Source organism: Erithacus rubecula (genome assembly GCF_903797595.1).
Source record: "Erithacus rubecula genome assembly, chromosome: 1".
In the NCBI taxonomy this organism is placed as follows: domain Eukaryota; kingdom Metazoa; phylum Chordata; class Aves; order Passeriformes; family Muscicapidae; genus Erithacus; species Erithacus rubecula.
The window spans coordinates 105,071,913-105,097,762 of record NC_136658.1 but is presented as its reverse complement, the minus strand read 5'-3'; the positions used below and the strand labels follow the sequence as shown (position 1 = coordinate 105,097,762).

Sequence of the window (25,850 nt, the reverse complement as noted above, 5' to 3'; positions counted from 1 at the left end):
CGCGGTGCTAACCTGTCTCTTTTCCCTGTTCCAGGTGAATGCACAATATTTGCAGCCGTTCGTGATTTGATGGTTAATCTTACGCTGCCCCCTGGGGGGCGTCCCTAGACACTTTTAAAAGAAGGCTGAAAGTGAGACAAAACAGCAAAAAAAAAAAAAAATTAAAAAAATTAAAATAAAGCCTTCAGTTAAAAGAGGACATTTTAATTTTACCTTTTTTTCTAAGAGCTAACTATAAACTGGCAAACTTTCAGGGATGCACTTTCATCACATGAGTATCACCACGACTTTTGTATAGTGCTGTTGTATAGTGTGTTTTAATGGGAGACACTTCAGACTAGGTAATAGATTGAAGTATCAGCTTGCTGGTAATAGATTTAATATTCTGTTTTATACTATAAAGATTATGAAAATGCCAAATTTGTTTGTTTTTCTGTTTTTCTTATGTTTTGGTGTAATAGTCTTTTTTTAAGGCAGGTCTGTCATTTTTGAATACTGTAAAACTGTGACAAACTTTATATTGAAGCTGTATTTTAATATGACTGCTTTGAATCCTTAAACAATTTATTTGGGCTTGTTGTAAACATGTCCCCAGAAAGCAATATTTAATAAACTGGATTAAAAAATCTTAAACTGGATGTTGTATCATCTTAAACTTTTTTCTTCTCCCCTGTAGCCACTGGTCAGATCTCTTATATTCACACTTCCTGCACTATCTATAGATGTGATCTTGGTTATACACATACATGCACACCTGCTGCTAGCTTAAAAACCCAAACAAACCTTTATTTATCCTCTGGGTTCAGTGTGTTCCAAATCAGAGTAGAAAAAAGTTTGTTCATTTTTCTGGTTTCATTTTACTGATAAAAAATAACCAGTAACTTAAAATGCTGCTTTATTACTTACACCAGGAACTACATATTTTGTGTCTGAAAAGCAAAGCTTACTGGAAGAAATAACCTTTTGTCATCTGTCATGGAGTCTGCAATAACAGACTCATGTCTTATTGGAGAGGCAGGTAAGGTAGAAGCTGGACCTGCATACCACAAAATTTAAGAGGCTGATCCAAAATACAATCAGCCTCACTCTTAACTTCCTGAATTGGATGTTTGTAGAAACTGTCAGTAAGGACTGAAGGCTCTCATAATTGAATAAAATGTCTGTCCTTTGGAGTTTCTCTGTCCTTTAACCATTTCTCCTCCTGGATCAGTATTCTCAGGTTTTTATGGAGTTGGTTTCCTGACTTCCTTCAACAGTGACTCAGCTGTGCTGCCTCCCTGCCTTTGCAGAGCTCTGGCAGCTCCCTGCTCAGCTGAAGGATGCTTTAAACTAATTTTAAGTGTTTTTTAGTGGATTTATTCCAGCCTGCCTTGCTGTCTTGAAGGCTTCCCACTGCCCCTACAACTGTCACAGTGCTTCTTTCTCTGAACCTCCTGCCACTAGAAATCACCTTGTGGTTGGTGCCCACCTCAGATTTCAGCCTTGGACCTGTGGTTTGAGAGTGGGTTCTGTGTCACTGCTGCTCTCCCCCGTGTGTATCTCACAGATGGTTACACAGCTTCTGCTTCTGAAAAACAAAACCCATCCCCTGGAGTGAAAATCTGCAGTTTTTGAATGATGCTGCTGCTGCTCAGTTAGAAAGGGCCCATATTTCTGCCTTTTTACAGCTAAACTGATATTTTAAAATTGAGAGGTGAAACAAGGGTGTCTGAAAAAGTGTTGGAGTGAGTGAGTTGGGGGATTCTCAGAGTCTTTCAGAGAGAAATCAAAGTGCAGGGATTGAATTGAAGTCTTTGGATGGGTTGAAGTGTATTAAATCACTCCACAAAGTAGACCTTTAAGCAGAAGTAAGTTTTAGGGTGAGTTTTAGGCTGTTGTGCTGGTCACTGGTCTGGTCTTGAGGTGGGAGCATTTCCATGCCTAAAATTATCTTCTGACATGTGACCACTACCTGCTGCCCATTGTGGGAAGGGGCAGGGAATGAGGTTCAGCATTTGGAAATAAAAGGAGGGGAGAGGCCTCCCCACAGGCAGAGGAAACAATAACTACTGACAGAGGGTTGTGAACTGACACTCCAGATCCCAGATGATGGAAAGGTTGAATTTTGTTATACACAGCACTCATAACATATGCCACATTTTAAACATTTCTCCTAAATAATTAAATGCTTAAGGAAAACACTACCAGTAAAAGGAAGCATTTCCCACTTACCAGAGACACTTGTTCCTTTCAAAGCAGTGATGGTGTATTTACAACTGCAGGTTTAAGTTTTGGTTTTCATGTGTATTTACAGTTTCAGTTTTAAGTTTCATTTTCCGTGTGTTTAGTCCCTTTTTCTGGCAGCCAGATGATGTGGCCACCTGCTTCATTGGGACTATTTGTAAATTTCTTCCTTATGGTAGATTTCTTTGTCCATATATTTCACTGGAAGTGTTGCAGTTGCTCCACATCCTTCAGTATTTCTAGAGGTTCTAAGTTTCTGATCAAGCCACCTGTGGGACAAGGATGAGAACATTGAGTTACAGAGAGGAAAATTAGTTCTGAGCTGATCCACAGCTCTGGCTTAGAAACGTTAGTATCAGATGGAAACACATTTTAGGTGTTCAAAAAGCCATTCCCAATGGCAGCCATAGATTTTGTGTCTTTCCAACTAACAAACACTGATCCTGTTAAAGGTTTCCTCAAGATAGACAACAGGGAAGAGGCTTTTTTGAGCCATGCAAGTACTCAGACAAGGACCAGAATCAAGGTGAGGTTCTGGGGGTTTGGGGTTGAAACTAAGTTTTAATTCTTTGTCATCTTTCCATGTTTGAGTGTTCTGCAGGTCACCTTTGAGTCTGCAGATGGTTTTTTGACTGAGTTTACAAGGGCTGCAGGGAAACAAGCTCTGATGATAAACTGCTGAGACAAAACAAAGCTCCGTAAAACCAGAAGCTGTTTTTCTTCACGAGCTGCAGTTTGTCTTTAGGCATGTGCTCAGTTTCATCTGTCACTTGAAAGTTACTCTGGTTCTCAGGCATTTTGAAACAAAGTCTTCTGTTTGAAGAATAGACTACTAGGAGAATATTTGGGTCATTTTAATCAGGTCTATGATTAGTCTGTCAAAGGTGTCACTTCAGAAGTTGTGCTACACTGGCCATTTCAGCTCAAGTGGTTGTAGTTGTTCCCCTGGCCCAAATTTTCCATCTACCACAGAATTTCAGAGGTTTTTAAGGTAAGAATGTATTTCAATAAATTAACGTGTAATTGAAATGTATTAACCATATGTAGCATCGAGGTTGTAATTACCGAGCTGTGACTCCGTGTAACCCCATAATAGCGATGTAATTGAGACTTTCCCATTTAGATTAAATCACGCTGACTTCAAATATGCGACGCTTTTCCGGAGGTGCTCCAGCAGCCGCCGGGGGTTTGCTGCTCGGCGGGTGGATCATTATTTTGGGGGATATTTTTAAGGCTGAACTTTGGCTCCGGGAGCATCGCACGCCCGGGAAGCTGAGCTGCCCGCGTACTCGCAGCTCCTCACGTCCCTCCAGAGCAGTCATTAATGAATGAGTTAATTAATTCTTTGGGAAATGAGCCCGCTGCAGGGTCTGGCAGGAAGCTGCTCCGGGAGATAAGGGATGCTGAGCGGGGAAGGGCTGGGTGGAGGCTGGATGCGGAGAGCTCCGGCAGCTCCCATCCCTGCCCTGCGCAGGGAGCTCGGAGGGCTGGGGGCAGAGCCCCTGGAGCAGGGCTGTCCCTGCGCTTGGCTGGAGAGCTCTGCTCACGGGAAACCTGTCCCTGCTATGCGGGATGGGGCTCCCACAGCGGGGAGAGCATCGCTTTCAGCCTTGCCAAGGACCGGCTTTACTCCTTCTCCACACAGCCTTTGGAGCATCGCTGATGCTCCATCAGAGCCCCGGGAATTCCACCTGTGCCTGGACTCTTGGAGAGCAGCCACTGAAGGGGGAGCTTGTTTGAAGTTACAAAATAAGGGTGTGAAGGCTCCAGGGTGGGAGGGGATCACTGATACCCCTGCCTCGTGTTGGGGCAGGCAGCTCCCCGGGCTCAGGGGCTCAGGTAAGAAGGGATCCCCTCCCTCTCCTCTGCCACTCCTGGGGATGTGCCTGTCTAACCCCTCCCAGGGTCACTGCAGCTCTTCAAAATCAGACGAGGAGCCCTCCCACCGTCGGGAAACCTGCCCGTGATGCACTCAGATCTCCACATTGCCATCACCTGCAGTGTGTGTGTGGGAGCCCCATCCCTCACCTGGGACCCCCCGGGCCAGGAGCAGCCCCCAGCAGCCTGCCCAGGCCCTGCAGCTCAATCATCCTTCCCACAGCTTTATTTTCGAGGCTTCCTCCGTGAGGAGTTTGCTGTTGAAAGCAGCTGGCAAGCTGGGAAAGCAGCATTTCAAAGAGACAGAGAAATGCACTCCTGTCCCTTGGAGCTGATTTTGCAGCAGAATGAGGGAGGGAGCAGCTGGAGGGAGGGGCTGCAGGGCCCCACTGTGCTTTTGGATTTTTGTTGATCCCAAAAAGGAGGAGGAGAGGAGAGGAGAGGAGAGGAGAGGAGAGGAGAGGAGAGGAGAGGAGAGGAGAGGAGAGGAGAGGAGAGAGAGGAGAGGAGAGGAGAGGAGAGGAGGAGAGGAGAGGAGAGGAGAGGAGAGGAGAGGAGAGGAGAGGAGAGGAGAGGAGAGGAGAGGAGAGGAGAGGAGAGGACTATATCAGTATGAGAGGACCTACAAGGATATTTTAGTCCAACTGCCTGACCAGTTCAGGGCTGACCAAAACTTCAATCACCTTGTTAAGGGCATAATCCAAATGCCTCAAACACTGGAAGGCTTGAGGCATCGACCAACTCTTCCTCAGCCTGTTCCAGTGTTTGACCATCCTCTCAGTAAGAAAAAGCTTCCTGGTGTCCAGCCTAAATGTCTCCTGACAGTGCAGGTCTGAGCCATTCCCACACATCCTGTCCCTGGATCCCAGGGAGAAGAGTTCAGCCTCTCCCTGTCCATTTCCCCTCCTGAGGAAGCTGCAGGGAGCAATGGGGTTGCCTTTCAGCCTCCTCTTCTCCAAAAGAGACACCCAGAGTCCTCAACCACTCTTCACACTTCACTCTTCATTCTTTCCAGCCTTTCCACCAACTTTGTTGCCCTCCTCAGGACACATTCAAGGGTTTCAACATCCTTGTTAAACAGACTGGCCCAGCATAGAGCACAGTGGGATAATCCCTGCTGGCAGCTCCCTGTGCTGGGATGGGCTCTGTACTCCTGGCTGCTGGAGCATCCCTGGCTCCCCACTGATCCCTGTCTGCAGGGCTCCTCCAGCCACTCCCACCCTGCTACTCACAAAGCCTCTGCTTGTGGAGTGCTGAGATGTTGTAGGAAAACCACACTGCTCACTGTGCATGTGCCCCCACAGAAGCTGCTCCACAGCCTGACACTGGGATTATCACACTCTGGTGCTGTGGAGTAAGAGCCAACACTGACTTGCTGATCTGTGTAAACATCAGCTAGCAGGACAGATACATCTTGTTTATTTATAGCTGTGCTCTGTCCTCCCATCTAAAGAAGGACAAGGACAAGGCATAGAAAAGAGGTGTTTGTGTACATGTGCCATCAATGATCTTGAAATTAAAAAAAAAGGGAAACGGATGTATGCTTTAACTACTTGGACAGCCTGTAAAGCTGATACCCAGGGACTTAGCTATGTGAAAACAGCTATTTTGATAACAGTACTGTGTGAGAACTGGAACTTAACTCCAAATACTACTGAGACATCCTCCCCCCACACTGAAGCAGCTGGCTGAGCCCAGCTCAGTCCTGCTTGGCTGTCACCTCAGTGCCCAGAGGAGAGCTGCCAGCTCCAGGCTGAGCCCTAACCCATGTTTGAACCCAGCTCTACCCTTTCCACCTGCTCTGCACTCAAGAGTTCAATTTTCCAGTTCAGCTCTTGGTTGAGGTGTCAGCTGCTGAGTGGCTCTCCCAGCGGCACCATCCCAGCAGGCTGGGGGTGGAAGGGGTTTACAAACACCCCTGGTGTTCTCCACCATCACTCCAGCAGCCAGGCAGCAGCTGGGAACCCAAACAGACCTTGGCTATTGCCAGGTGACTCTTGACACCCACTGGTCCCCCTGTTAAGTTTTCTGCTTGGCAGGACTCTCCAAGGGGTGGTGTCTTTGTTTGAGTGTTTTCCACTGCTGGATAAAGTGGGCCAGGCAGGGGACTCAGGTTTGCTGTGCAGAAGCTGCAGGACAGCGAGTCCTGGCTCCATGTGGGACTGTCCCAGTGAGATCTCTGCAAGCTGAACTGGTCAGGGTGGGTGTGGAAGCATTTGGGCGTGGGTCAGTCAGGGATGTTGTCCCAAGGGCCCACTCTGGGTCCTGTCCCTCTCACTTTGCAGTGTAGGCACAGTCCCTCTCTCACAAAGCCCCACCATGAATATACAGGTGTAATATGCACATTCAGGGTAGCTCTGGATGCTTGTAAACAAAAAATTCCTTATGGCTTCTGAGGGCTGGAATTGACCTTGGAAGCTACTGTTGAGCTGGATAGTGCCTTTCCTTTCATGGTATCTTACAGACAGTGACCAGGGCAATCTTTAGAAATAAACTAATTCTTTTCTGTGCTCTAAGTGCCCAGATCCATCCACAATTGGTCACAGTCAACTTGAATTCATTTTATATTTGAAAACACACTTGGTAGCTGTGTGGAATCAGGTTTGTAAGTTGCTTTCCTTGACACACTTTTGCATTTGTTTTTCTACTTTGTTTTGTTGCAGATGGGTGCCTTAAAAAAAACCCAGAGTTTGCCTACACACCTCCTGCCTCTTGCTCGCTGCACAGCTTGGCACAGCATGGAACCATCCATGTGCAACTCTTACCCAAGAGTCAGCTGCTCAAACAGGGAAAGATTTCTGAAGATTTTCAGGGATAATGTTGAAGGAATCAACCTTTTATTCAAACACACTGTTGTTTGCAGCATGCAAATAGCACATCCTGGGCATTCTGGAAGAGGATTATCCCAGGTTGTTTCATTTATCTCAAACCTCAGGGACATTCATGGTGAGGCAGGGACTGCAGACAGACTTTGCTGAGGTGACCCATCAGCTGTGTGGGTTTTGTGCAGATTTGCTTGGCTCATGGGCAGATTTTTTGGGCCAGTTTGGAGGAGCACAGCAACTCTCCTGCATCCTTTTAATTTTTAGGACTACAGGCATCAGCAGAAAGTCACAGAGGTGACCCTGACCAGAGTATTTCCCAAGAGCTCTCCTTGCTTTCACAAGAGCAGCCCTGTGCAGGGTGTTTGTGGGCAGCAGGGCCAGAGCTGAGCTCAGCACAGCCACAGCCCTGCAGGGCACTGCTGCAGCTCTTCCTTCTCCCTGGGGAACTGGAGACCTCAGTGAGCTGCAGTGCTCCTCAGAATTAAAGTTTCCTCTTCCTGATGGCCAAAGGGGTTTGGGAGGGAGACATGAGATTCACTGTGTGCAGTGCAGAAGGTGCCACTGCTGTACAGCTGTAAAAAGAGAAAATAAAATAAAACAAGGGGTTGTGCTTTGCATTCCATAATAAATGTAGGCCTAGCAGTGCCCTCCTGTGTCTCCAAACCCAGATCCATTACAGGCAAATGTGCTGTAAAATGCTGTTTATAAACTTGGCAGGTTCTGTCTTAATTACAGGCTTCTGCCTGAATTCCCAAGTCCTCCCTGTATCCCCAGGGAGGGAGGCTCCTGGAGATCCTCTCTCCTCTGGGCTTTGTGGTGCACTACAGACATTAAGTCAGCCAGAGAAAGCTGTGAGCATGGGCTGATATTTGTGAGAATCCAAGAAAAAAACCTGCCCCTTTCCCATCTCATTTCAGCCCCTTTGGGCAGAGTTAGGACCAGAGTCAGGCAGCTGCTCTTAATCTGTGGGAAGCATCTTCCTTCTTTCTTTGGCACAAAGAATAACAACAAAATCCACACAGCCACAGCTCTTTCAAGAACTGATCTGAAGTTAATGAGGAGTGGAGGGAGCAGAGGGAGGAGAGCAGCAGGGGCTGGCCCAGAGTCCTGCAGAGGGATGGAGAGAGGGACAGCCCCTGGCTGCTTCTTCCCTCCTTCCCCACGGCCTCTCTTCCAGCCTGGTGCTGGGACATCCTCCCTGCATCTGAGAGGGACCCAGAACATCCTTCCTGCATCATTGCTTTCCATAGCTTCATTTTTTAAGGAAAGAGATCAAAGTCTTACTCTGATTCTCTTTGCTTTTCCAAATTTTCCTCCCCATCTGAATTGCACAGGCATTCAAATAAATAAATGAGTAAAAGTAGCTTCCTCCATCCCATCCCAAATCTTTGCAAGGGTGTCCTATGCTGCCAATGCAGACTCAGCCTGGTTCAGGGAGTGCAGAGAGCAGCTCAAAGCTGATGGAATGAAGGTCACCTGAGCTGTGCAGGAACAGGCCAGCCCTGGAGAATTCATTCATGTGTCTTCCTGAGTGAGGGATGTCCTGAGGAATAATGTCCAGTGAAGGAATACTTAATTCCATCAGAATTGTCTTATCCATTTGTGTTACTCCAGCACTTGCCAGAGATGCAGATTATAAAAGACTTTCTGAAGGATTGGAGTGCAGAGGCTACAGTGCTTTGAAAAACAGAAACATGACTAAAACCAAATTTTAACAGAGACCAGAGAGGAAGAGCTTGAGGAGAATAAAAATGGAGCTAAGAATGCCAATGTGTTTATTTCCCAGCTAAGATTAAGCTGTGTGTTACTGGGAAATTTGTAAAGGAATTTGTCAGTATTTAAAGACTTCTGCTTTTTAGATTTTTTTCCCCTCTGCCAAATAGTTAATTCAGGCTACAGTAACCAATTACTCCTACTCAGTGCTGGAAAGATGGCAAGTAGGACTTGTTTCACCACTCCCAACAATCTGAATATTTCAGCAGCTATGGCATTTTTAAAGAATCTGGTCTGTGGTGTGAAAATGGCCAAACACAGGGTGGAAAGAAGAAATAAAGGTGATTCCTGTGCTGATGAATTCCTGGGGACCTCTGGGTTAACAGAAAAAAAAAAAATCAAACCAGGGAAACAAAACCAAAACAAAAAACAAACAGACCAAAAAAAAAAAATCCCACCAAAAAAATTAAAAAAATTTTAAAAAATAGGTGGGGGGAGGGGGGAAAGGGAGCAGAGGAGGAAGTGAAGTGCAGACTGGTTGTTTGTGCTGTTGCAGTCTGGACAGTGTGTCCCTGACAGGAAGCTGCTCTCATGACAAGATCATGAGTGCAGTTGTGACATGTCAGAGGCTTTCCAGAGCAATGTTCATGGGATGGAGTGGTTGGTCTGGCAGTGACTCTGGACACTCCAGCCCTGCCCTGGGATGGCTGGGGAGGCTCTCTTGGAGGGAGCTCTGTCCTGAAATCACTTTCTAAAGTTTCAGGCTTTCACTGCTGTTTGAGTCCTGGGCAGTGTGAGGAGTCAGCCCCTCTGACTCCCTCTGTCCCACTCCAGTGCTGACTCTTCCATTCCCTTTGGATAAAACACAGTAGTTAAGGGACAAAGATGACATTTAAGTGACCCTTGAGCTGCAGGTTGGTGCTGAGGCTGTTACACTCCAAGAGTACCATTTGTGTCCTGCTTATTTCCTTGTGCTTATTTTTGATGGATTATTTTGTTTTTCTCCAGAAGTAACACACATCAAAGACAGCATCTGGTCAGCATCACCTGGGGGATGATAGTGGTACAGGCACAGATTTCCTGCAGATGTTTTTCCTGGACATCTTTTTTTTTAGGTGGATGTATTCCTATTCATCTTCTGAGTTTATAAATCCTGATTTTTACAAAATATATTGAGCATACCTTTTTATTTTTTTTTTCCCAAATCCCCTTTAAAATATGGTAGGAGCTTAAAAATACTTGCACTTTTTATTAAAAGTATTGCTTTTAATGGGGGAAGGAAGCTTCTCCCAAGATTTCATTTATAAATACCAATATAACACTGTGTGTGTGCACAAACATGCAGGAAGGAGATCAAAACCATTTCATATATAGAAAAAGCTTGTCTTAGTTTGTGCTTTTTCCAGTTAAGCCTCCTCACCCCATCTGCTTCTCTGAATGACTGACAGCTGATTGCACTTCCTATTTCTAGCCTGTTTTCCTGTCAGGTTGTCCAGAGCTGCTCCCATTTGGGGCTTCCCTGGGGAGCAGAACCTGTTCAGCCATGGGGCATCCATCCCAGCCCAGGACACAGCTCCCTGGAGATTCCAGAGGGGAGAACTGCACTCCACCAGTGGGGCAGGGGTGGCTCAGACTCACCTGTCTCCAAAGGAGTCAGAGGTGCTCTGGATTTGGCAGCACTGTATCCCACAGAAGGTGGCTGCCCCTTGGCTCTGCAGCCTGTAGAAAAGTTGGGATGGGCCCATTTAAAATAATTGGTACAGCTGTTTTTATGGGTTTTTTCTCCCTCCCTTTTTTTTTTCTACAGCGGAGACTAAAAGTGACATTAATAGTTGAGAGCTGTTTTTATTCTTTCCAAGCTGATGTTGTACCACAGTCAAGATTTTGATTGATCACCTGCTGTAGGGTGTGGTTGGAGCTCCCAATTCTCTGCCCAATCACTCAGGTAATGCAGCAGATTTTTTTTTAATATCAATTGCTTGAGTACTTGGGCCATGCCATTGTAAAGAAGTATTTAAAGTACAAGGGTTGATCAGGTGAGTAGATTTGGCATCACTGAAGTGGTTCAAGTCTGTGACTACAGTGCTGGCCATCTAAAATACTGACCACTTAAAATATTGTGAATTTATTTATCTTAGCCACTGCTTCTATACCCATTGCCTAATGAAAAGCATATGCTCACTGGATTGAGGACATGCAAATTTGTCATCAGAAATTCATGCACTGGAGCATAATTAAGTGGAATTTGACTGCCTTTGGAATTTTGTGCAACCATCAATTTTGTACCCCTTATGAAACATTTTTAAACATTTTATGATGTGCATTCATGCCAAGAACCTAGCTATGTATTTTTGTTGATGTTAGGTGACATCAGCAATACTAAATTTGATTGCCAGAGTCCTTTAGTGTGAATCCATCCTTCAGCAACAGAGGAATTTCTTTAAGCTCTGAAGACACACTGGCAAGACAAGTCCCTGTTAGGGATGGGATTTGTTTTCCAGGTGCTGTCCTCAACCCTTGCAGAGTACAAATGCAGCACATGTCCTTTTGACCTATTCTAGAAAATAATTCCTGAGAGTTGTTACAGAGATCCAGGAGAATCTCTGCATTTCCAGAGTACTGGTTTCCATGCATTCCTGGTTTTAGACAGCCCCATCTCCTGCCAGCCACACACAGACACCATCTGTAGCAGCTGCTTTTCCAGCAGTTCAGGTAGGAGAGGGCACAGGAGCACTGTTTGGATGTTTGGCTTTGTGCCATCCATCAGTTTCTGCTCTGTTTATTTGAGAGGAATGTGGCCACCTGGGCTTTCTGTCCCCTGTCCCTCATCCTGGGCAGAAACACCAGGGTGGTGATTTCACACCATGGGCTGTAGCAGCCTTTTACAGTTCTCTGCACTACTGGCACGACAGGACAGGAAATAAACTTCTGGGTTCCCCATTTTTTTCTTACAGGTTTGAAATCTGATAGTTCCACTTCTGTCTTCCTTGATCTGGCTCCTTTTCTGTCCTGCAATACTCAAATGGAAATGTTCTCCCAGCTTCTACAAAGATGTAAATTTCTAAGAACATGGTTCAGGGCCTGCAGAGGGAAAAATAAATGCAGGAGAGTACCAAACCCTCACTTGAGAAAAAAAACAACTTTTTTTTTTGTTTTAGAGAACATTTGTTGCCTTTTAGCTCAAAGTACCCATTTCACCATAGCCAAAAATTGTGTCAGTATAGGATTGAGAATGTCATTGTTTTGGAGAGTTTTTGTTTTGTTTTGAGAGATGCTTTTCTCCTTACCTAGACTGTGGTAGTGTGCTTCTTAGATCCAAGAAGGGTGACCTATAAATCTCAGCAATCACTTGCCAGGTTGCTCAACATTTGCATTTCAATGTCGTTTCTTCATTTCCACTTCCTTTTTTTAGATGGAACATTTACACATTTCAGATCTGCTTCAGGCTTCCCTTGCCTGTGTGTGACTACAGCTGCAAGAACTCTGAGTTGCCATTCCTGCCACAGAGAAGTTGATGCAGGCACAAAGGCTGATTGTACCTCCCTCTGCCAGGTTTAGACTCTGGGGTCTTATCTAGAAAAAGCAGCATACTCACTCTTCAAAGAATCCTTTATTTTATGGCTTATTTTTTCTTTTTAACCTAAGTATCAAAAGAAGCACTCAGTCTTCAATTCTGACTCAGGATTCTCTCCTTCTTCAGAGATTTCAGCACTTCTTGAGAATAGCTCAGGTCCACCCCAAGCCAAAAGTCAACATAAGACCAAGGTCTGAAGAAGCCCCAATTAAATACACATCACCCTTTGTGCCAGAGGCCAAGCTGCCCAAAGAAAACCTGTCTTTGGTGATCAGATCACTCCTCCTGCAGCAGTTACATCCTAAATCCCACTGACAGCACTCTGTGGAGCCTGTCCCAGCCTGGTGAAAGCTGCTTGCTGCCAAATATTGCAAACCAACCCTCCTGCCCTTCTCACTTTGGGCACACAGGATCCCAATACCAGCTGTTACTTTCCTTGCATCCCCTTCCAGCCTTGGCTTCTCCCTGTTGTCTTCCTTCACAGAACTTCACCTGACAGCTTTGTTGCTTTTCTCTTAGCTCTGTGCACAAAACCTATGATTTCTGCCATATCACATACATCTTTTTACCATTTATATTCTTGGGGTGATTTAAATTTTACAGAGAAGAGTCAAGAGCAGGTCTAGTGGTGTTGATGGCACTTCCATTCTAATTAACTTAATTCCAAGTATGAAAAGGCTATTCCTGGCTCAGTGATCAGAATTGTAATTGCCTGTGATTACCAGTTATGGACCAATATTGGTGTATAATAAAGTGTGTCTGGCTTTCCTAACTCAAACTAAAGTACAGGGGATGTAGAATGGTTCAAAATGCAGCCTATGCTGCACAAAGCATTTGTTATTAAGGACACAGCACACATGACAGTGCTCAAAAGCACCTTTAGTACCAGCTGGAGACCTACAGCCATGAAAAGGAACAAATGTGGTACTAACAGGAGAACTGGGAATTGCAATTCACCCTTCCAAGTAGTCTAAGACCAGCTTTAAAAAGTAAATTTAGAGCCTCCACCAGCAGCTGGGAAAAACCATCCCAGTGGCAGGTCCTGCACTTAAACAAATTCTACACTGCCAACTTCACACTGATTAAAATACAACTGTTAAATACTTACCATTAAGTACACAGTCCCTTTAAACAACCAGCTCCTGTAAAACTCTGTAACAGTATTTGAAGTGGACTGCTTATCTGATCAAACCTCTGAATCCACTATTTGAGATGGTAGAATTGTTATTTAGATACTACAGTGGGAATATTTAAATACTGTATTAGCAATAAATCTAATTATAATCATTGACATAATCACTGTGTCCTACTTCTCACAGCTGGCTGAGAGCCCTCCCTCAACTACTCTGTCATGGTGTTACAGAATGTTCAATAATTACATTCCTGACAGAGAAACTGCCAGTACAACTCTTCCTTTCCAGCTCCTGGTATCAATCATCCAGATCAACTTTAAATGCCATTAAAAGCAATTTCAAGTGATTGTAACATACACTGAACTGGATTTCTTGGACTCATGCAAACCTGCAATTTGCTCATTTCAACCTAAATCACTGTCCAGGATCTCCAAGACATGCACAACTTCAACGCCCCCAATTCAAACATTCCCAGTAAATGAGACTAATTCAGTGAGAACATCTTTTCTGGGAGTAGAACAATTATCTCCTAACAGCAGGGAAAGTTTTGCACTTTAGAGGGTAAGATGGTAAAAAAGGTAGTTTCCACTCACACTGCTGTAAGTTGGGAAGATCTCCTTGTACCACAAGAGCAAATGAGTTTCTAAGGAGGTAGTTCTAAAAAAGACCTAAACCAGAGATCAACCACTTGTTTTAACTACACTCACTCTTTGGTTTAGGAAAATCCACACAAGAGAATCTTTCTTTTGAAGGACAGTTAAAACTAAACTGCTGCTGTCTTAGGGCCACTGTCACACATCAAAAGCTGCCGTGGTCAGCTGAACAAATCCTAAACAGAAGTAGCCACATCTACAAAGCCACAAGGAATAAAGGCACTCCAGAACAACTGTTCTTTGTTTTATTAAATGGCTGAAGCAGGACTATAATCCTTATTATCCTATAATAAATGTTGGTCCACTCTTACCACCAAAAGATAAAGATTTTTTTAATAATAATAACATCAACACAAATGGAAGGGACATGAAGCATCATAACAGGAAATTTTAACTGTCCATGACATTAGACCATGACCAGACTGGTGCTACTTCAGGATTTACAGACTGCACTGCACAGACCAGTGTTATTCACCTCCCAACCATTAAAGTTCTGGGGTGATGCTTCTGTACAGCTCACCTCTGAGCCATCAACATGAGATCAAAATGCCATTTGTGCTACTGGAGTCCTAGGCTGATAGAAATATGTCTATATTTAGTATTTTACTGAAGAATATTTACTTTCCTCTCTGAAGTTACATATAACCATTATAAATATTTACATCAAACATTTACAGCTGGTTCATAATATACAACACAACAATTTAGCTATAATTTTTGATCTTCGAGTGTAAAAGTTTCAAACATGTTGTACCATAATTTCAGTTTATCTGGTTTGCACAGGCACAGGCAGTACAGGGCATTTCAAAAATCATGTTACAAGATAAAAAAAAATGGAATGATGTCACTTTAATAACAATTACCCCAGGGAGTGTTGTTTTGTTTTTTTTAAACAAGCAGATTTCAACTTCTAAAGCCCATCTGGTGCTACTACTAACATTTAAAATAGTCTTGAAAGGGGGAAAAGTACTTAGAAATAAATACACCTTTAAAAACTTCCACAATTAACCATGTCAGAACATTTGTTTTCCACTTAGGCTAAAGGAGACCTTGCTCTTCATCATCCTCCTGCACTGAAACACGGTGCAGTTCAATCCATTCTTATCTTCTGATTTGTCATCCTATAAATAATGCTGTCATAGCCAGGATCCATGTTCCAGAGGTTGTAGGAGATAACTATCACAGCTAAAGCAAGACCTATCATCATCCACAGAACAATGTTGAAGATTACAGAGTAGTTGTAGTTATATGGATAGGCAAGGTTATATGGATTTTCTTTACTCTGCAAAAAAGAAAATATATATTACTTTAAAGAGCACACCAAACATCTTGACTCCATCCAAAGTCTGTGCAACCTAAATAAGAGATGAACTTTTGTTCAGACAAATCTGATGCAAGGGCACAGAATGCAAAAAAGTGATTATGTGAGTGGCATCAATGGAATGCAAAACAAGGAGACAGGAAAATGAAATCCAAACTCCTGAACCTGGGGCAGAACAAGCCAGGTGACAGCACAGGCTGGGGACTGAGCAGCTGGGAAGCAGCAGAGAGGGACTGGAGCTCCTGGGAGACAGGGGAACAGGAGCCAGCAGTGCCTCTGGAATGACACAAGACAACTGCATCCAGGACTGTGTCTGGAGTCCAGCCAAAGAAAATGTGTTTTTACACAGCTGGGAGGCAGCACTTGCATGCACTGGGGAGACAACACAGAAAGGCAAATCCTAACAAGTAACAAGGGAAGAAGTTTTCATCATGGAAGTGGCTAATGCTTTGGAGCAAGAGAGGCTGGGGGACTTCCAGGGATGGGCTTTCCAAGAATTTGGCTGGACAAGAACCTGAGCAACTTGATCCAGCTCCTAAATTAGTTCTGGTTTGAGCAGTAGGTTGGACTGTATGACCTCCAGAGTCCTCCTCAAGTGAAGTTAGTGAACGACAAAGTGAAGAATCAAGACAAACAAGTAAGCTGCACCCACACCTAAGTCACAGCCAGTATTTTAGTCCTTAAAAAAAAGTTCAACTCAGGTGAACCAATACACTTTGGATCACTTTCAATAAATGAGATGAAAAAAATGTGACTCTACTACCTGTGAAGCCTGGAGAATGGAGCGAGTCTTCCTTGAGAGGGGAGAGTTAAACTCCTTCACAGCCACCACTTCTACTACTGCATTCCCACCATACAGATTGAACATCTCATCTGCAAACTGGAAAAGAAAAAGTGGTTTAATTAGAATGTAGCCAGGAATTAAACAGAGTTTTGTTAGCAAGATGTAGTAAAACAAAAGATGTCAGCTTCAAGAATAATTATGGAAAGCAATAAAAGTTAACACTATTTTAGAATTGCACTAAGTGTCAACTTTCCCCTGATTTACAAGGTCTTTTTCAAACCCCCAATCACTGCTCAGCAGACTGTGGCTTAGTCTTAATTTCTGGGCTGAAACTTACTCTTCTATCCCTTTTGCAAAAGGTCAACTCATTTCCTAATTATGTGTCTGTGAGTTACAACAAAATATTTAGGTTCCTTAACTCCCACTGGGAAATGATGAACCTGAATATTTTAATCTAGTCCAAATGCTAATATGTCTATTATTTAAATACATTTGCTTAAGGTCAAAGAGGCCAAAGAGCAATGCTTAGGGAAAACAAGTATTTGGCTTAAAAAACTGATGGTTTTGAATTTTTTTCATCACACTTTGGAAACTCTCAAAAGTGACTCATCTAACTAAAAATTTAACTAATGATTATGTAAGACCTGCTGAAGAATTACTTTCTTCAGCACAATGATGGACAAACAGCAGTTATTTTAAACTCTTAGAAATTTACATATCTTTGTGGGCAAGGGCAAACTAACCACTGTACCTTGGGATAAAGATATTTCCACATTTCCAAAACCCTCTTTTTGTGAGACATTCTGGTGCTTTCAAATGCAAGGTGTTTGTTTAAGAAAAACAAACATATCAAGTAATGTTGATACAAGGTTTCAATACACCCCTACTCCTTTATTCAAAATATCTAAACACATTGTAGAATCATGCCAACAATTTCCAGAGAGGCAAATTATAACATTCAATTTATAATTAAACAACAGCATTTTAAAAACCAAACAACAAAAACAAGCATGAGTCAAGCCAGCACTAATGAAATTATATCTCACCACTTTGTAGTCAAAATAAAAATTATTTTCTTAATATTACCATGAATTTTATTCTTTAAGTAGACAGCATACCTTTTGCAAAGAGTCTACAAGAATCTGAGAAGCATCCTTGAATTGCTGAGAGTCCTCCCCATATCGTTTTCCAACCTCATCCAAACCAGACAGTTCCAGGGAATAAAGGTCTGGAGAGTGATCTTTGGCTAAGTGCTTGTGTCGAGACAGCTTTGGCACAACATTGAGGACAGAAAGAAGTTAATTCACACACAGGTTACTTTAAAAACACATTGCACAAAAATCAATTTACTTGGACTAATCCAGCCTCACTTTTTACAGTCATTTGCCATAATCAGGAAATGGAATTCTTGCCAACTTAACTAGAAGATGTCCATAATTGTTTCTTTTTTTAATTCTACAGAAGAAAGCAGATGATCATTATGTAGCATCTGTTCCTAACATGAGGTTAGATACGTGTAATAGAGAGCTGTACTAAAAAGAAATAAAATGTTTATTGACATCACAATCCTTGTTCTTTAACTGCCATGAAAATAAAACTAAGAGAAAACAAAAACCACATAACTACAAGATTTAGATACTATCATTTTCTTGTTTGAAGCTGGCCCTGGCAAAGCTCAGTAGGTTGCAACTTCTACCTTGTGCTGTCCATGTACAAAAGTAGTTTGATACCTTCCAATAGTCAGAAAATCCAACCAATACAATCCAAATTATCTCAAAGGAGAGAAATGACATTCTTGCATTTCTGCAGGTGAGAAGTAGCAGCACTGATATTTGTCTGCACAAGACAACAGTCTCTGAAAATAAGGAATTTAATCCCATCTTCCCAACAACTTAAATTGCAGCATTTAGAGCCTGCAAAACAAAACCAAATTGTTCTACCTCGTTTTTGCAGCAGCCCCATTTCTCTCCACTAGCCCTTGACCCAATGTGAATTTTTGAGTTTTTCCACTACTCTTTCTTTCACTTCAGTAGTTAAGGACAGCAGCTTAAAGGACACACAGAAAAAAACCCAAAATGAAACATAAATACTACATATCACTGACTCACTAAAACAACTCTAAACTACAGCAACAAGACAGCAGCTTCTCAGTAAAAACATCCTCAGGATTAAAAGCTCACCCCTCTATTTGAGCATTTCTACCACCATCACTATTCATGGCAGAAAAGTCACTCCAGTCTTTTCACATAAAGTGAAGTAAATTTGAAGTAAAGTGGTGGACAGGGCAAAGCACATGTTCTTAACTACCATTATACTTCTCAAGTTAGACACCAAAAAAAAGTACTGAGTATTTCAGAATTCCCTCTGTTCTGAGCAAACACAACACAAGCTAATGATGATTAAGGTTCCCATTCACAATTGCAGTGATGGGGCTAATACAAATAGAATGCATTATTTAAACTGATGGAACCAGCTGATGACACACTAGAACAGGTATCACTGGTATCCTGGCTGTGGCTTCTCTACCTTTAAAGATCTCTGAAGTTTGTGAGAAGACAGGGGGAAATGTATCAAAACACCTTACCAGGCTTGCAATATCATGTAGGACTTGAAGTTCTGACAGAAAAAGCAAGTCAACCTGGGGGAAGAGGCAGAGACAGGTATTTCCTTTGACAAAAGCCAAACACCTTGTTTTGTTGCAAGCATTTTGTAACAGAACAGACTAGAAGGAAATAACTCTTTCAATAAAGTTATTTAGGAAAAAAATGTTTGAACTTGGTTAATTTAGTGAGGAAAAAGAAACAGGAGTGGGCTCTTAAGCAAAGAAAGAGGGAAGAAAAAGAGGAAAAGGAGAAAATCAGAAGCTAACTACGAATATTAGAAAAAAACAAAACAAAACAAAACAAAAGCATAGGAGTTCCCACTGGTGAATGTGCTTTACCTCGTTGTTCCTGCTGAGGGAGGTGAGAGGGAGGGAGCTGAGGATGGAGCTGTCCTGGAAGAGGCGGCTCCGCAGCTGGCGCAGGGTGACAGAGAGATCCTCAAACACGGCGTTGGCCTTGCCCACCATGTACACCCTCTGCAGGACAGCCACTGGTTACTGACTGCACAGCTCAGCTGCTCCAGCCACTAACTACAGTCATGATGGCAACCTCCAAGAATTTCATGGGATCAGGTGGGTTTGCTCCAGCCACACAAGTGGAAAGAGGTTTCTCTATCTGGGACAGGTGGAACCAGGAGTGAAGCAATACTCACTTCCTCACTGGGGGCCAGCTGCAACACCACGGGCGTCTCCTCAGAGAACAGAGTGTGGATGGCATTTGCAACATTGTCCAGACTGAAAGGAACAGCCTGGAAGACAAAGTCTAGTCAGATCTTTGGGTTAAACAGTACTGCTCTTAACTGAAAAAGAAAAGTAAAGGGTATGCACATTTCCAAAGTGATAATAAGTAATAGGAACCTATGTGCAAAGCAAAACATCATCTGTGTATCTATGAACAGACATTTTATTTATGTGGCAGACACAATATATTCTTAAGAACTCCAAGGGATCATGACTGTGAATTAAGAGGATTATTTAGGCTTAGAGTATAGCCTTGTTTATCAGTAAAACAAGACCAACATAAAAGCAATGCAAAACAGAACAAATCTTACTGCAAATGGAAAGTTACGAACCACAAAAACTGATGAGTGAAAATATACCAGCAGAAAGACCAACTGCTGAAACAAAACAGGACACATATTAAAAAAACTACTAAAAATAGAAGAAATGCTAGCATAGTGTAGTGCTATTACTGGCAAGCTAATAGAACTGTTAGTTTTTTTTAACACTTACTTGAGGGTTTTATTAAAAAAAGATGCAGAATGGCACATTTCCATTGACTGCTTAAAGTGTCCTACGACAAGAGGCAGTGGCATAGATTTAAACCCAGGAAATTTTAACTTCAGAAAAAAAATTTTTTACTCCAAGGGTGGTGAAATACTGGCAGAGGTTGCCCAGAGATCATGGAGTCTCCATTTGTGGAGCTCCTCATATCCTGACTGAACACAGTGCTGGTCAGCCTGCTCTGGCTGATCCTGCTTGATCAGGGCATTGGAGAGATGATTTTCAGAGTTCCCTTCTAACCTAAAGGATTCTCTATTGCTGTAACAAGCCTGAGAAGCCTTAGCAAAGACAGACAATGATAGTTAAATGTAATATGTGTTGATTTCTTCTTGATGCAAATGTAATGGAATGGTGTCTCTAAGTGCTGTACTCCACAGTCAAGTACTTGAGGAAAACTCAAAAGACCACTTAGAGGGCAATACAGTACATGAAAAAATCAACTCCATATAAAATGTTATCACACACTCAGCTGAAGCAAAACACTTAACAATTCTGATTTTGAAAGAAGTGGATTGGTACAAACATTAAAATTAGCTGTCTTTCAAGGAGAACATTCTTTGGTCAAACAAAGCATGTTGAACTGAACTCAGCACAAGAAGCCCAGGGTGATCTCAAGGGCCTCCTACCCGACTAGATTATTGCTCCATCAGTTTAGGGGCCATGCAAGCTTCAAGTGAAGTAGGAAATAAGTGAACATCAGGGACTACAGCAGAGAATCATGTACTTGTCATTAGACCACAGAAGTCCCAGGAATCACATGACAGTTCCAAATGTGGATACTCACATTCTCAATGGGGTAAGAAAACCCTTTCACAGGCAACTTGTCCACACCCTTCACTGTCACCAGCACAGTGGCTTGTGGCCTGTGAAACAGATCACCCACGCCCAGCCCAGGCCAGGGGAGGTCCTAGTACAAAAGAGGAAAAAAAGTTGTATTTCACAGGCAAAGAGAAGAGTGCTTCTCACTATTAAAGCAAAACAACTTCTTATCTTGTTAATGCCTCTGTGCAGGATAGCCTACTGGAAATTTCATGGGCAAGTAAGTTAATACTACACTGCTTTCATCCTCAGTAATGCCAGTCAACCATGAAGGAAGTGTTAGTTTAAAAGATGCCAGTAACTTATAGCAAAGTCTACACTAAGAAAACATTATATATAATTGACACATAAAGAATTATTTCCCATAATCAAATTACAAACACTTTAGTCTGTATTCACTAAGCAAAGGCTGAACTTAAAAAAATCACTAACATCTTGATATTTTCAGTACAGGAAAGAAACAGGGTGGAAAGGAAGGGGAAGAGAGGAATGTGTCAATCAAAACAACAGGCAACTAAAATTAAATGTACAAATTTGCACAGAAATATAAAAATATTTCTTAGTAGCTTGCTACAATTACAAATCAGTAAGAGCACAGTGGAGGCCACCTGACTGGTTTATTCAGGCTCAAAACACAAATTCATCTGTCTGGAATAAAGGCAAACAGATAGGTAATTTCTGAAAATTGACACAACTGCCCTTTTTCTTTTTCTGAAAGCAAATTCATTTGCATTTTAGATTTATGGTTTGTATCAGAAAAAGGAAAAACCCTTTAAAGCATCATCAGGGACAAAAATGGGGTTTGATTTTGTTTTCCTTCAACAAAGGAAGAATATTGAATGACTCTTTCTGAGAATTCCCAATGTAATGCACCAAGAATTCCAAATTCTCTACAGTGGTCTTGCTGCACTGGTCACTTTATGTTCCTAGACCTCAGCTGTCATGTGAGCTGTAAAAGAAGTGCCTGGGCCCTGCAGAACTCTCCTTACCAGGGCTGGAATCTGCCCACACAGTGATCTGTGCCCCAGGGACAGCTTTCAGCAATTCTCAGCTCCAGGGCCAAAGTGAATAATTATTCAAATACCTCCTTCCCTGCCTGGTTCTAGGACTGGAATTAATAGTAACAGAGAACTATTTCTAAAGGATGCTACAGACCCATCACAACAAATGAATCCCAAGCTGGCAAAGGCACAGAGTACTGGAATACTTTATTCCATCATAACCATGACAAATCTCTGGATGACCAAATGGACAGAATAGGCCAAACTCCACATTCTGGGTGTCTTTATGCAACACACACAATACCATTCAATATATTGGTTTTTCCTGCTAAAATAATCAATATTAACTCCTTAGTCATACTACTCATACAAGTTTGTTACTAGTTTCATGACAAAAAAAAAAAAAGCAGAATTAATTGACAGCAAGGTATTTTCATATTCCAAAATACAGGCTAAGCAGCCTTGCATTGAAACCAGCTTTACCAGATCTCTTCTCTAGGTGATGTCTGCCCTCACCAGCACTGTGAATGCCTCAGCCTGCAGATTTCAGTATCTGGCTGCACAGACACTGCCAGATATCTGGCTATTACACTTTGATCTAGTGCTTCAACAGCCACTCATCCCTGCTGAAACCCAGCAAAAAAAATCAGTAGGCAAGGTGGAATCAACTCAAGGGCTCCTGCTCACACATCCCACTTTAAACATTGCTGAACTTGTATTCAAATATTTAATGTGGAGAAACATTACCACAAATTGTGTTTCCAAGGTTTTGGATTATTTCCTAAGTAACCACCATCCTTGTTCTAACTCTGCTCAGCAGACAGGCTTGCTGACCTGACAAAATGCCTGCCTTGCCAAGCCATTTCTCAATATTCACATTACTCAGGAGCAGAGCCCTACTGAGAGCTTGTGTGCAAGAAGTGACAATGGTTCCACAGATTCTCAGTCTGTGTCCATGGATGGGGGGGATACAGCACAGAGCTGGGTCTCAGAGGAACTGAGGAACAGCACTGGAAAGCCTCTTCAGGCTTCCTTCCATAGCTGGTGACTCAGATTAGCCAGCTAGCACAGCCTCTGGCTGCTCATATGACCCACACAGCTCTATCTTGGAAACCACCTCTGTCAAGTCATGCATTCCTCAAGACAAACAGGGCAATATTTTATATATTCCAGCACATGACAGGAAGATCTGCATTTGAGGGAGCAGGTCTGTAGCTTGAGAGGCCTTTCACAATCAAGACCTGGAACATACTTCTTCAACAGAAAAGCCCATGGTCAGTGCAGCAACATCTGGGATCCGCTCGCCCGGAATGGGCCAATTTCCATCTCGGAAAACAACCGACTGAGGTGATCGTAGGACACTGAATTCACCACCACACACACCTAAAAACAGACACACAAAGCTGTCAGAGCTCATGCAATCTCTGCATAACAGGGGAAAGACCATATTTGAGCTTTCATTCCTTCTTCCTCCCTCCCATGCCTATCATGTTTATGGAAAGCCAGGAATGAGAGCTGATCATTTTAATGCTCTGGAATACAAAATAAAGTTTCCATACAGCAATGACTAAGAATGAACAGATCCATATTAACAAAAGCAGGACAATTATTCAAACAGCACAGTTCTGTGTAACAAGCTACAAGCAGTCTTATAATTCAGACCTCTGAGAGAGAACTATCAGTGGAGTCAGGCTGACTCCAAGATCCTGTTAAGCTCAGAAAGCACCAACACAGCTCTGTTTGCTTCCAGGACTGCTTGGCATAACACCTCTGTTCATGCAGACAACAGCCAGAGCCACTGAGCCCAGGGCCAGGAAGTCCAGTGGAATTTGTCAGTGCTGGCTTAAACCAGGCACTGGCAGGACCACCCAGCTCCTGCAGAACAGCTCTGGTGTCCCTGCTCTGCCTCTTCCAGCTCAGGACACCAGGAGATGTTTGTCTTGCTTGTCTTACTTACAGCACAGGGACCTGAGCTGATTGTGTGGAGCCACAATCTGCAACACTGGATTTTCACTCACCTGGGATCCCCCTTCACCCTCTTCCCCATTACCTTGAATAGCAAAGTTAACTAAAAACACATTTCTAAGCTGTTTTATGATGACAGTAATTTATTGCATAATAAAGTCAGAAGGGACTCCATAGAAGTAAGAGAAGGGCTGTTTCAACCTGGCTTCCTATCTTAAAGTCACAGCTGCAATACTGTGTACATCAAAATTTACCTAAATAAATTTTAAAACTTCTTTGGTGTATATAAGCAGTAACATGCACAATGCAAAACTTCAGGCAATGCTCCCCAATGAGCAATCTGAGTAGGTTGCCACCAGAAAAGTGATTTGATACAAGAAAATCAAGTAATAGAGTAATAACTATTTGCAGGCCTGTATGTTCAAGTTCTAATCATACAATTAATCTGACTGCATACCTCAAAATTACATTAATAATGTAACTGTCCAAAGAAAATGGAAGTATTTATTCATATGCTCACTGAAAATTGGTTACCAATCCAAGCAGTGATATACAGTAGTTTTCCAGGGCCTCTACAAATCTAAAGGCTATTTACAAAAACAATGCATTAGTAAACTGATGTGTTGTGCAGCTAAAAACTTCCCTAATATTAATTTAACTAATGTGACCTTGAAGATGCTGTTCCAAAGCCTGGCTCATGATCATGTATATAACTGTTGACAGTAAATCTGAGTTATGTTATGGTAAACACACCAAAGGACAAAGTTCTGAGATGTAGGCTGGGGAGAGCAGCAAAAGGAAGGAAAGAGGTCAAACCAAGTGATATTCATGCAGCAGATTCAAGAATTTATTTATATTGATGTGCACCTTGGGTGGCCTGATACCAATTTTAATGGTGGATCAACCCACATTTTGAAGGGCAGAAATGCTTCCAGACAAACATCTTTAAGTAAGGGTAACAGAGAGGCTACAGTGACCACAGAAACAGCTCAGCAAACATGAAAATTTGAACAAAATAACAGAATGATCAGAGTTGGAAGAGACCTCTAAGACCATCAAGTCCAACCATCAACCCAGCACTGCCACTGTAATCCCAAAACCACTAAACCAGATCACCCAGTGCCAGATCCAGACCCCGCTGAAATACCTTAGGGGTGGTGGCTCCATCACTTCCCTGGAAAACCTATTCTCAGCTTATAGAACTGGATTTTAATATAATCTGTGTACAGCATAAATTAATTCAATGAAGTAACATTATATATCCATATATATGCACTGTAAAAATACACAATATATTATCTAAGCTTATTTATATATATGCATTTATACATAATTTTGTGATATAATTATAAAATAATTTTATACAACGAATTGACACAAAATTATAGAAACTTATAATTTAATATAAAGCAGCCCTCGGATTGAAAGGACAGGATAAAAGGTTCGAGCACCGTCTCTGGAGGTGGATAAGGGAGAGGGGGCAGGGAACTGCAGCACAGTGACAGCCCCGCTCCCACCCCTGGCTCCTGAGCCCGGCGCCCACAGACACAAACAGTCCCCTCACCTTCCCCTTCCACCTTCCTCCTCCTCAGCACTGCGGCCCAGCCCCTTTCCCGCAATCTCCCCCTGCAGCGCCAGGCGGCCCTCCCCGCTCTCTGATCCCCTCCCCGCTCTCCGATCCCCTCCCCGCTCACTCACCGGCGACACAGGCCGCTGCCAGCACTGTCGCCAGCCCCAGAGCCCGGCCGGCGCCGCCGCACCGCCCCATGGCCGCCATCAGCTGCCGCCGGGCCGCGCCACCGACACACACAGCAAGCGCCCCGCCCGCCGCCTGACGGACAGCGGCCGCAGCCAATAGACGGGCGTTATTCAGGATGTGTGGGCGGGCCTCGGCGGAGTTGACCAATCGCCGGATCAGCGCCGTTCCTGTCGCAGGGCTGAGCAGTCAGCTGTCCCACCGGGGGCGGGGTCTTCATTTGAGTGGCGTTCCCATGTGGCCAATCAAATCGCGAGAGGGTCCTGCACCATTTTCCACCCCGCTCTGTAAAAACCAGAGGGAGAAGCGAGGAGGCGGA

General features: G+C 43.2%; 2 protein-coding genes across 3 annotated transcripts in view; one reads left to right on the top strand and one right to left on the bottom strand.

Annotated features, from left to right (window-relative positions):
• Positions 1 to 638, top strand: part of MED14 (mediator complex subunit 14) — a 34,426-nt gene extending 33,788 nt beyond the window's left edge. For both annotated transcript variants that reach the window (XM_079301987.1, XM_079301986.1), the window contains one exon: positions 35 to 638. In XM_079301987.1, the coding sequence (XP_079158113.1) occupies positions 35 to 108 (74 nt within the window). In that variant the 3' untranslated portion in view covers positions 109 to 638. The remainder of the gene's footprint in view (positions 1 to 34) is intronic.
• Positions 639 to 14,222: 13,584 nt separating this feature from the next.
• On the bottom strand, positions 14,223 to 25,631 carry ATP6AP2 (ATPase H+ transporting accessory protein 2). Its single transcript, XM_079327132.1, has 9 exons — positions 25,474 to 25,631; positions 23,063 to 23,193; positions 20,775 to 20,897; positions 19,360 to 19,455; positions 19,046 to 19,183; positions 18,689 to 18,742; positions 17,223 to 17,372; positions 16,081 to 16,200; positions 14,223 to 15,281 (listed from the first exon to the last, which is right to left on the bottom strand). The coding sequence occupies exons 1-9, from the start codon at positions 25,550 to 25,552 to the stop codon at positions 15,090 to 15,092; spliced, it is 1,083 nt and encodes a 360-aa protein (XP_079183258.1). The 5' UTR covers positions 25,553 to 25,631; the 3' UTR covers positions 14,223 to 15,089.
• Between the last annotated feature and the right edge of the window lie 219 nt (positions 25,632 to 25,850).

What these genes read in the sequence shown, in the direction of transcription:
- ATP6AP2 (XM_079327132.1), bottom strand. Translation starts at nt 25,552, where the DNA reads ATGGCGGCCATGGGGCGGTGCGGCGGCGCCGGCCGGGCTCTGGGGCTG. An exon ending in TTTCTTACCCCATTGAGAAT is followed by an intron (nt 19,456 to 20,774) that starts GTGAGTATCCAC and finishes TTTGTCTTCCAG; the next exon opens with GCTGTTCCTTTCAGTCTGGA. An exon ending in AGCTGGCCCCCAGTGAGGAA is followed by an intron (nt 19,184 to 19,359) that starts GTGAGTATTGCT and finishes GCTGTCCTGCAG; the next exon opens with AGGGTGTACATGGTGGGCAA.